General features: G+C 32.5%; 1 protein-coding gene across 1 annotated transcript; it reads right to left on the reverse strand.

The window, feature by feature from the left end:
* Positions 1-4,204: 4,204 nt before the first annotated feature.
* LOC127801099 (xylulose 5-phosphate/phosphate translocator, chloroplastic) lies at positions 4,205-5,639 on the reverse strand. Its single transcript, XM_052335955.1, has one exon. It carries the CDS (start codon positions 5,567-5,569, stop codon positions 4,325-4,327), a length of 1,245 nt encoding a protein of 414 aa, XP_052191915.1. The 5' UTR covers positions 5,570-5,639; the 3' UTR covers positions 4,205-4,324.
* Positions 5,640-12,555: the final 6,916 nt, after the last annotated feature.

Raw genomic sequence — 12,555 nt, forward strand, 5'->3', positions numbered from 1 at the left:
TGTGGCACCTTTTTGGTGTGCAAATGACATTTTCTCATCTCAAGATGTTCCGATGCTAAATTGAGTGGGATCCAAAGGTAGCTTTACTATTGAAGGTGTTAATATTGTGATTCAAAATAGATTGATATGATGTATGTAGCATATGGCATATTGTATTATATTTTGATATTAAATATATTAACAAAGTTTATACTGATTTTATCATATATTTTATTTGGATCAAATAATTAAATTGGGTTATATATAAATAACTGGGTTGGGCCATTGGTATCTGTAACCCAATAAGCCCAAACCCAAGCTTATTGTATCAAATCTATTTATCACATTCATGTACTTGACTCACACACACACACACACACACATATATATATATATGGATGAATTTGAGGAAATCAGAAGAGAAGCACTTTGACACACACACTCGATCAGAAGCCTTAATCGGGCAAGAAGAACAGTGCACACGAAGAGCTAGTTGCAGCAAGATTGGAGGAAGGCGCTCGACGATCAAAAAGAACGAAGACTGCAAGGCGTTTTTGATCTCGTCTCACGGTAAGTGTATCACTTGGGGTGTTTCTTTGTGGGAGTGATTGAAGGTAGAATGGTGGGATTGCTCGGGGATTTTGAGCGTTGTACTCTATATAGTTGTCTTGTATTTTTTTGGTTTGGTTTCTGATTTGTGAAGGTTGTGATGATCTTGTGCATATATTGCTGTAAATCCTTTGATTATCATTATAGTGGATTGACTAGAGGCGGAGTCTTTGCCATGAGTAGGATCTTTTGATCCGAACACGTACATGCGGTGTTCATTGTTTCAGTTTCTGTTGTGTTGTGTGTGTTGCGTTTATTTTCATTTTTCGTTTTGTTCGGATTTTTTGGATCGTTGGTACTGCCGTAGTTCTTGGTTGTGTGTTGGTTTACACATGAGATTTCTCAACAGAAGAGAATTTTCGAAGACCTCTTTAGACTCGATATTGTGGGAGCTAGATGAGATCACAAGCAATGTGCTTGATTATCTGCCTAGTCTTTCTAGGAAGGTTATAGCTAAATGGCTTCCTTGCTCAAATGGTAACTTCTCTGATGCCTTGGCTTTGAAATGCTTTCTCTTGAAGGTGCTAAGAAGGCCTGGACACCCTTATTTTGGTTTACTGTGATTCTTTCTACTACATTTATATTGTGGTAGTAATTAGCAAGCGATTGAGTACAATTGACCATATCACTTCTTTCCTTTCTCAACCAAATCACTGTGCCTTATTCAAGGAAGACAATCGTGAACATTTATTTTTTACTTGCCAATGTTCATGAGAAGTTTTGAAGTATGTCAAGAAGATGACTTCTTTCTATTGGCCAAATAGGTCAAGCTTGGAGGGTGTTGCCTCCGTAGCTTCAAGATGGCATTCCAAATCTGTTTGGTTGATTTGCTATAGGCTTATTCTTGCTACTATTTATCATCTATTTGGATGAAAAGGAATGGATAAATCTTTAGCAAGTATTAATGTATGGCGACTTCTTTATTTAACTAAATCCTTAAGTTAGTTAGGGATCAATTTATTTTCATTACATTTAAGCATTTTTTTAAAGTCAGACTCTTATTTAATTACAAGTGAAATTACCTCTTGAGTGCATTAGGAGTTAATTGCCTTTATTTTGTTGGTGCTTCTGTTGGCATATAATTTAAGTGTTTCATTCAATAGTTTTGGTCGTGGTCAAATGCCTTGTATTAATTTTTTTTCTTTGTTTTAATGAAAGGTTATCTAGTTTCATTTTGTGATAGGGATATTATTTGCTCATTTTTTATTATTTGGAGATCTTGGAATTTAGAGGTTTAGCTTCCATGCCTAGGCTAGAGAGTATCCATAGTTATCAAAGGTGCGCCTAGGCGCGAGGCGCCTTAAGGCGCCAATTTGGCTCCTCGCCTGGGCCAAGGCGAGGCGAGGCGATTTTGGTGAGGCCCTCGCCTTGTGCGCCTAGGCACGCCTCATGAAATCTAGGTCTTCTAATTAAATGTCGCAGCCCAGTCGCTCCTCACTCTTCCCGACTCTAGCATCTACCGCGCTTGCCTCTCCTCTCTAGCTCGTTGCTCGCTCGCTCGATCTTCCTCTTCATCTCTAGCCTCAGCCGCGCCTGCCTCCTCTATTCCTCTCATCTCCAGCGATCTTCTTCTTCCTCTCCTCTCCAGCCGCGAACCCCCATTTCTTCCTCTCCAGCTCGCCCGATCTTCCTCTTCCTTTCTAGCCCCAGCCGTGCCTGCCTCCTCTCTTCCTCTCCTCTCCAGTGATCTTCTTCTTCCTCTCATCTCCAGCCGCGACCCCCTCATCTCTTCCTCTCCAGCTCGCCCGATCTTCCTCTTTTTCTCTAGCCTCAGTCGCGCCTGCCTCCTCTTTTCCTCTCCTTTCTAGCTCGTTGCTCACCCGATCTTCCTCTTCCTCTCCAGCCCCAGCAACGCCTGCCTCCTCTCTTCCTCTCCTCTCCAGCTGGCTCGATCTTCTTCTTCCTCTCCTCTCCAGCCGCGAACCCTTGATCTTCTTCTTCCTTTCCTCTCCACTCTCCAACAGCCTCTCATATCTAGCCACGCCCACCTCCTAGCTTGTTAATTTCCTCTCCAGCTGCGCCATCTTCCTCTATTCTCCTCTGCCCACGATTTTCTCCTCTCTTCCTCGCCTCTCTTCTCATCTGCTCTTCAAGTTGAAGCTGCTAAGCTGCCCACGGTCTTCTCCTATCTTGTAAGTTTTTTACTTGTATTTTATTTGTTTATTTCTTGCATTCTTGCCTAATTTCTTTTGCTGGCAGCTGGTTGCTGATATCTCTTTTAAGTCTTTATAGTTTATTTCTATCATTAGGAGAATTTTGTGGAAGTTGAAACTGTGTTGCAACAACCCAATAAATGTTGTCAACCACTTCCAAAACGGACCCGGCATGGAATTATTTTGAAGCTGATCCGAATGATAGAAATACCACCACATGTAAATTTTGTCATAAAGTAACAAAAGGTGGTATATTTCGGGCGAAACAACTTTTTTATATTGATTGTGGACTTGTAGTGTTTATGTATTTGTTTAGAACTTTGCATTATAATTGATACTTGGTAAAGTTTGAGACTTTAAGTTTGAACTTTGATGATATTTTTAGTTTAGAATTTGCATGATGAATGAATTAACTTTGATGTTGTTAGTTTATAGAATTTGAAGATAATGAATCATGAATGATACGAATGTGTTATTATTGATAATTTAATAGTTATTTATGATTTTACAAGATTTTGAGTTTTTTTCCTAAAAGATGCGCCTCGCTTCGCAAAGGTGCGCCTCGCCTCGTACGCCTCTTGCCTCAAACTCTAGGACCTTTTGCGTCTCGCTGCGCCTCGCGCCTTTCAGAACTATGAGAGTATCCTATCTTTGTGTACTTACACTTAGTATATCCCACCCAGTATTGGTCTTTTTGTAATTTCTTTTTTTATTGTGGTTAACACCTACATTATCAAAAGTTTAATTTTTTATTCAATAAATTGCTTTGGTGGTTTATTATTTCTTAAGAGAAATCTCGTGTGAACAATTTGTTACCATCGTGAAACTCGCGTCTTTGTCACGTGATCTTGGTCACAAATTCCTTTAATTTTTTACAAAAATTTCTACATAAGACAAAATTACCAAAAGTGATGTCCTTTTTTAAAGGTAAAACATTGGTCGTAATTTTTACTTTATTTTCTAAAAAGTGAATTCACAGTTTTCTTTTTTCATTTTGTTTGGCCAAACTAATTGTTATGATCGATTAGGATTAAGACTTTTGAATAGAGTTTTAATAAGAAAATGTTTAATTCGAATTTTCTTTTATTAATTTATATTAAAACCAATCACAAATATTGAAAAAACTCGTAACTCATAATAAACTCTAAGTCACCTAATTTTCATGGCTTAAGGATGATAATCAATCTAATTTCAAAGATGATTTATACTTTTTATGTTTAGACAAAATTTCAATTCTCTTCTCAATTTTATTCTTATAGTCATAGAAATGGCGATTGAGTAATGGCAAATGGTAAACTTTCCAGTAGTTCGTCCTTGCACAGCACAAATAAAACCTCTATCAACCTCTATCCTAGACATAGCAATCTGAGGCTAAAATAATCTTTACAAAGTTCACTAAAAAATCTAAACCACAAAGGTAGAACCAACACGTTATGGTGCAGAAAGGAAAGGGCGATCAGCAATGAACAAGTTCTTTTGACATTGATGGAATTTGAGCTCGGGATACAAAGAACAACACAAGTTCAAAATTTATCATATCAAACAAATTAATTAGGAATTAAAAACCATCCAGTTAATTCCTTCTAACTATTCTTTTCACCTTCAATTTTCTTTTCAGCTTTCTTCGAAGAGGCCTGTGAGTACAAGAAAGTTCCAAGTATGGCGATGGCGGATCCAAGCGCGTTCAAAGGCCTAACAGGGTTCCTGAAAACCAACACAGTAGAGACAATCACCACCACCCTCTTCATCGTATTACCAACTGAAAACGTCAGGGGGCTAATGTCATCAAGAGCTTGGTAAGATGATTGGTTATAGAGATGATAAAACACCCCAGATAGAATCACCCAAAAGTAAAATGTGGAAGGTTTTCCAATGGCTTCAATGGCCTTATGATAGCCTGCAACCCATTGAGACCCTTCAACAAACACTGCCACTGGAAACAGATAAAGCAATGAGATTATACTGATCCATCCATACAAGTTCAATCCATTCACTTCCATGAAGCTCTGTAAACTCTTTTTAGAATAAATGTTGCGGAGAACGAAGCCGACATTGCTAATCAAAGCCCCCCAGAGGCCTTGGAAATTGAAGGAAACTTCAGTGATGGCGGCCAGGGAGCAACCCAGAACAATGGGGAGGATTGAGAGCCAGACCTTTAGAGGGTATGTGTCGCCGAGAAAGGACAAGAAAACGACCGAGAAAACGGGCTCCGAGGATTTGATGACGTGGGTGAAAGAAACGGCGACTTTAGAGAATGAAACGCAGGCCGAGATGTGGCCGATGGTGTGGAAAAGGGCGGGGCCGAGAAGGGCAAGAATGAAGGGTTTGGTGATTTTAGGGTATGGTTGGAGCCTGAAAGACCAGAGAAAGAACATCCAGACAGAGCCCACAAAGAGCTGAAAAGAGGCGAGAAGCCATGGGAAAGGGAAGATGTTCAGAACCTTCTTGTTGTAGATGTTGAAGACGATGTTCTGGAAGTACCAGAGGCCAAAGACCACGGCCAGTTGGAGGGTTTTGTTTGGCTTTGCAGAGTCAATTTCTCCACTTGGGCTGGCTTCCGAGTTGCCGGCGGCCGCTCTGAGAGAAAACCCAAGTGGGTTTCCATAGATCTGAGATGTGGGTTTCGAAGAAGCTCTGAGTAAGAGGCCGTGGCGGGGGACTTTAAGCGCGGATTCGGGCAATCGGGAGATGGATTTGTTGAAAATCAAAGACGAACTGGGTAGGTTTCTGTGATTTGGAAGAAGAAGGGAGGCATTTATGGGAGGATATCTATGGTTGGGTTTGGGGAAAGTGACACCTGAGGTGGGAAGAAGGTCTAAAGGAAGCATCTTTACAGAGAGAGAGAGAGAGAGAGATTCTGCGAAGTGCAAATGAGGAAGCAGATGCAGATTTGAGGAGGAGATTTTTTATTATTCGGTGGCTATAAAGTATAAACTCCAAGTGCCACAGTCTATTGCTGCGAGGGACCCAACGGTACTCCGCCGTGTCTTCTGGCTCCTGCTTTTGCATGATTGCATCCATATAAATAAATTAACGGCACACTTAAGATTAAATTGTTAGTACCTCTCTTCTGATTTGATTTAAGTTTTTTTAAAATATTTTTATAATTTATTTTTTTATTAAATTAGTTTTTAAATTCTTTAAAATTCTCAGAACACCTCTGTTATTAGTAACATCTTTAATTATATAAAACTAAATTAAAATCAATCCTAAACTATATAATTAGATAAAGAAAATTTTAAAAAAATGTGGGAGAGTCACAGATTCGATAAACATTTTTAGCAACATTTGCTGAATCAAAGCTGGGCTACTAGGCCCACTAGTCTTTTGTTTTTGTTTTTAATGCACTAGTTGTGTATATTTGTATTTATGTAATTAATTATTTATCTATCTATATATATATATATAAAGATTAATCTAGAGGATTAAAAAAATCACATACATTAAATTAAACTCTAAAATAATTTATATTATTAAAGATCTTAAATTACATGAAAATGATTTATACAAGTGTTCTTTCATTTTACTATTCTTTTATTAAAAAAAACTAGTGTTCACCAGAGATGTAATCATAATAAATTTAAAAATTAAATTTTAATTAATATTAAAAAATTTATATATTAATCTTAAAAATATAATATCTTAAATTTTAATTATTATTAAAAAACCCATGCATTAGTCTTGCATTAAATTAAAGGTAATAACTGATTAATTATTAAAGTAAAATTATTTATTATATTATATATTTATTTATAAATTATAAATATAAATATAAATTAAAACTCATAAATGTGAGAAAATATGGATTTTTTAATACTAATTAAAAATTTACTCAAAATTTTTAATTTTTGATATTGAAATTTAACTTTTGCAGTGATAACAAAATTTTAAAAATATAATTAATTTTCTTCCATAGTCTTCCAAATGTGATATGTTAAATCTTAATTAATATTGAAAAATTCATACATTAATATTTATTTTTTAATAATTGAGGAATTAATCAAAAATAATATTATAAATATTTTGGATTAATAATATTTATAAAAAATATTTATTTTTAATTCATTGAGAAATTATATATCTTCATAATTAATAATTTAAATTGTCTATTCAAATTTTCTATTAATAATATTTATTTAATTGATAGTGAAAAATTTCAAAATATTTTATAGGAGATCTCCAATTGCTTTGAAATAATAAGTACTAAATGTAAATTATTTTTATTTTATACAAATAAATAATTTTCTATAACTTAATTAATAGTTTAAGTTGTCTATTCATATTCTTCAAAAATAATATTTATTTTTGATTGATTGAGGGATTAATTGAGGAATTAATAAAAAATAATATTATAAGTATTTTTAATTAATTGATGAGAAGATAAATTGAGTTTAAAATTAAGTTATAAATAAATATTATAAATAGTATTGGAAACCATGCTTAATTTTTTACTTTAATTATTAATTATTACTATTTTTAATTTAATACAAATTTTAGAGGTAAAAAATACTTTGGCAGACTACTAGAGGAAAAAATGCTTAGCAAATTATTTAATAACTAAATATTTATATACACATAATAATGCATTGAAAAATCCATGTTTAGAAGTTAACTAAATAAATATTTAAACGGGTGGATAAATAATATACACATTATAAATAGTTTTTAATCATTTTTCAACAAGTAAGTTGAAAAGACTATGAAAAATCAATATAAAAGTGATATTCTGGCTACATCTTGTGTAATTTCTTGGTGTGTATCTATTTTTGCAAATTAAAAATTGTCTACGTGTATATGTATATTTATCTATTTAATTGTGTTCACAACAAATTATTTACTAACTAAATATTTAATATACACATAATAATACATTGAAAAACCTATGATTAGTATTGAAAAACTCATATTGTAATACCCTATGTTTGTATAAGGCCGCCACGTAATTTTAATAAGTTTAGAATATTGAAAAATTGTATTGATAGCAGTTATAAGTATCGAATCGACTGCAGGGAGTGCCTCAGAGTGAAATTGTCTATGGAAAATTATATGGTCTCGACGAGTGTATCGAGATAAGATTTATGGTATCGAAAGAAATTGAATCGAGAACAATTTTCGGTATACCTAAAATACAGTTGCCATTTAAGTTGAAAAATCGAATCGTTGTAGGAAGCTCCCGAAAAATCAATGGAACCTTAGGGGGGCTCCGGTTTTGCATAATGAACAACCCTTCAGTAGTTTTGGGATGAAACAACAGCCCAGTAAGGACACTGGGGCGAAATCGTCATTTTCAACTAATAATTGGATTATTAATTTTGTGTTTTCGGTATTGTAATACAAATAAATTCAATATTTAAGGGCATAGTTGCAATTAGATCATTATTTAAGTGAAATAGAAATGAATTTTTAGAATTTAAATATATAATTTTTATTATTGCAATATAATATAGAATTATATATATATGTTTATAAATGTGTTGTGCGTGCAACTGCCCATGCTCTGCAAATGTAATGGCTTCGCGAAGCTTCTGTGAAGCTTTAATGGCCGAGATTTTGACCGCAAAATGGGGAGATTGTGGCAGCGAGATTTGAAGGTTATAGCAGTAAGATTTGTAGAGATTTTCATATTAAATGATGTGCGTGGTAGGCAAGCAATTCAACAGTGATATTTATGTGGAGCCACTGCCTATAAATTGGCAGTGATCGTGGCTGAGGGAGAGGCAGTGCTGGATCGTGGGATCGAGAGAGATAGAAAGCAAGGGAGAGAGAGAGAGGGATAGAGAGAGAGAGCTGGGTCGTGAGGGAGTTGGAGGCAAGCAGCCATAGCCGCGAGCTTCGTGCGCAACCATGGCAGGACGCTGCAACAAGCAAGGAGGTTGCCGCGGCAATGTTCACACGATGCGGCGACGACTGAAGGGCTTGGTAGAGGCTCACGAAACGGCCGCAAGCAAGCAGCCGCGGCCATGGCAGCCATGGTCGTGAAGCTCCAACAAGCCGTCGCGAAGCAGGGGGCGATCGTGGTGGTTGCGGCTGTGTGCAGTGGAGCCGGACAGCATCGGGTGCGCGGTGGAGACTGCGGTGCACGGGGACGAGGCCGGTAGGCGGTATTGGCCGCGAGGTAGCCATGCGCAGGAGGCGCACTGTGTGCGCTTGGCAGGGGCGAGAGTTGCAGAGGAAGAAGAAGAAGAATTAGAGGAAGAATAAGGAAGGAAGAAAGAAAGAAATGAGAATAAGAAAAGAAGAGAAGAAAAAGAAAGAAAAGAAGAAATGGAGGCATGGTTGCTGGAGAAGAAGTAGAGGCGCGAAGAAGATGAAGTGGGGAAGAAAAAAAAAAGAAAAAGAATAAAAGAAAAAGAAAGAAAAAAAAGAAAAATAGGAAAAAATTAGAAAAACAAATCCTAGAAAAATCCTGAAAAATAGGATTTGGATATTTATTAATATTTCAAAAATTTTGAACGAGAAATCAGTTCAAGCACGCGTTTCGAAAATATGACACGCATATCTAGGAAGCCGAGTTAAGGTAAGTAAAATTTCCTAAAAAATTTTAAAAATTCAAGAATATTATTTTATGAATTTTTGTAGTGAAATATTTGAGAAAATATTTTAGAAATATTTAATCTGGATTTATTGAGGAAAAATAGGAAGAAATAGAGAGAAAATTATAGAAAATGCAAAAAATTATGAAAAAATAGGTTTTAATGCTTATTTAAATAAATATGGTGATTAGGATGCCTGGGGATTAAAGTTAAAGAGATTTGTCCAAATTTTAAGGTTGGCACGTAAATCGAGGCAAGACACGGATATCGAGGTAGCCTGATAAGATTGAGAAGGTAAGTGGTACTCTCCAATTAAAGTTAGTTTTATGGAAAATGCTTGGTTTGTAAGTAGTTTATGTTCCTCGAAAATGTTTTCATCATATTGACATGCCCTGATATGTATCCATCACGTAGACTACATACATGACATGACTATGAAATATATAAATACACATTGATGTCATTGATCACACGCATATGAGGCCGTAGGGAGTATGAATTGGCACCGCTGCCTTACCAAGGGTGCAGTTGACACCTACGAGGTAAGACATTGCATACATATATGACATATGATTATGTACCCTTACTTAGATGATTCATCATTTAACTTGGGTTTTGCCCCTGGAATATTTAAACGTTCCAGGTGGAGATTGTAGCAGACTCGAGAATAAATGAGGCATGAAATGGCACTTAGCAGGGTGCATGAAGAATGAAATATATGTTACGTAGCCCTTATATTTGAGTTATGCTATTTTAGATTCTGAACATTTTGAGGAATGTTGAATTTATTTATGATTAATGTTAAGATATCAGGTTTCGATCTTTGTTTCAGCATTTGATGTGTATAATGATTATTTTCGAGATTAATGAATGAGAATTCTGGGACGAATTCGAGAAATGATGCGGTTTAGCTTTAGTGTTTGAAATAAAAAAATTATTGTCCCGAAATTGTCCCAAATTATATAACGCGCCCGGGAAAGCGGGGCGTTACACATATATTGGAAATTTTATTATTAATTTTATAGTAATTATTAATTACTACTACTTTTAGTAATAACAATTTAATTATAATTAATACAAGTTTTGGGGGGAAAAATTATTTTGCAAACTATCTTACTTTATTATGTATACTAGTGTTCACCCGTGCGATGCACAAGAGGTATAATCACAATAAATTTAAAAATTAAATTTTAATTAATATTAAAAAATTCATATATTAGTCTTGAAAACATAATATCTTAAATCTTAATTAGTATTAAAAAACTCATGCATTAGTCTTGCATTAAATTAAAGGTAGTGATTGATTAATTATTAAAGTAAAATTATTTATTATATTATATATTTATTTACAAATTATAAATATAAATATAAATTAAAACTCCTAAATGTGAGAAAGTTTGGATTTTTCAATGCTAATTAAAAATTTACTCAAAATTTTTAATTTCTGATCTTGAAATTTAATTTTTGCAGTGATAACAAAACTTTGAAAATATGAATTTTGATTTATTTTTCTTTCACTGTGTATTAATTTTCTTCCATAGTTTTGCAAATGTGATATGTTAAATCTTAATTAACATTGAAAAACCCATACATTAATATTTATTTTTTAATAGCTGAGAAATTAATCAAAAATAATATTATAATAATTTTTGATTAATAATATTTATAAAAAAATATTTATTTTTAATTCATTGAGAAATTATATATCTATACATGACATAATTAATAATTTAAATTGCCTATTCAAATTTTTTATTAATAATATTTATTTAATTGATAGTGAAAAATTTCAAAATACTTTATAGGAGATCTCCAATTGTTTTGGAATAATAAGTACTAAATGCAAATTATTTTTATTTTATACAAATAAATAATTTCTATGATTTAATTAATAGTTTAAATTGTCTATTCATATTCTTTAAAAATAATATTTATTTTTGATTGATTGAGGGATTAATTGAGGAATTAATCAAAAATAATATTATAAATATTTTTAATTAATTGATGAGAAGATTAATTGAGTTTAAAATTAAGTTATAAATAAATATTATAAATAGTATTGGAAACCCATGCTTAATTTTTTACTTTAATTATTAATTATTACTATCTTTAATTTTAATACAAGTTTTAGAGGTAAAAATACTTTGGCGAGGAAAAAAATACTTGGCAAACTACTTAATAACTAAATATTTATATACACATGATAATGCATTTATCCATGCTTAGAAGTTAACTAACTAAATATTTAAATGAGTGGATAAATAATATACGTATTATAAATGATTTTTAATAATTTTTTAGCAAGTAAGCCGGAAAGACTATGGAAAATCAATATAAAAGTGATTTTCTCGCTACATCTTGTGTAATTTCTTGGTGTGTATCCATTCTTGCAGATTAAAAATTATTTACGTGCATATATATATTCATCTATTTAATTGTGTTCACAACAAATTATTTACTAACTAAATATTTAATATACACATAATAGTGCATTGAAAAATCCATGATTAGCATTAAAAAACTCATGTATTGGAAATTTTATTATTAATTTTATAGTAATTATTAATTACTACTACTTTTAGTAATAATAATTTAATTATAATTAATGCAAGTTTTGAGAGAGATTTTCTCTTTTGCAGACTATTCTACTTTTATAATAATAATAACAATAATAATAATAATATAAAGATAAAGATAAATATAAAGATAATTTAATTATTATTAATGCAAGTTTTGGGGGAAATAATTCTTTTGCAGACTATCTTACTTTATTATGTGTATATTAACTAAATATTTAATATATACAAAATAATGCATTGAAAAACCCATAATTAGTATTGAAAAACTCATGTATTGAAAAATTCATTATTAATTTTACAGTAATTAATACTTTTAGTAATTAATGCAAGTTTTGAGGGAAAAATTCTTTGCCACACTATCTTACTTTTATATATATAATATATATAAAGATATTAACTAAATATTTAATATACACAAAATAATGCATTGAAAAACCCATAATTAGAATTGAAAAACTCATGTAATGGAAACTTCATTATTAATTTTATAATAATTAATACTTTTAGTAATTAATGCAAGTTTTGGGGGGAAAAAACTCTTTACCAAACTATCTTACTTTTATATATATAAAGATAAAGATATAAAGATTTGTAGGCTTAAATAAATTTAAAGAAATTTGTAAATTTAAAACAAGAAAGTGATGGAATCACACAATATAACTAAACCCATCAATGATGAAACCCAATTAATTAAATTCATAG

This window comes from Diospyros lotus, chromosome 5 (genome assembly GCF_014633365.1).
Source record: "Diospyros lotus cultivar Yz01 chromosome 5, ASM1463336v1, whole genome shotgun sequence".
Taxonomy (NCBI): domain Eukaryota; kingdom Viridiplantae; phylum Streptophyta; class Magnoliopsida; order Ericales; family Ebenaceae; genus Diospyros; species Diospyros lotus.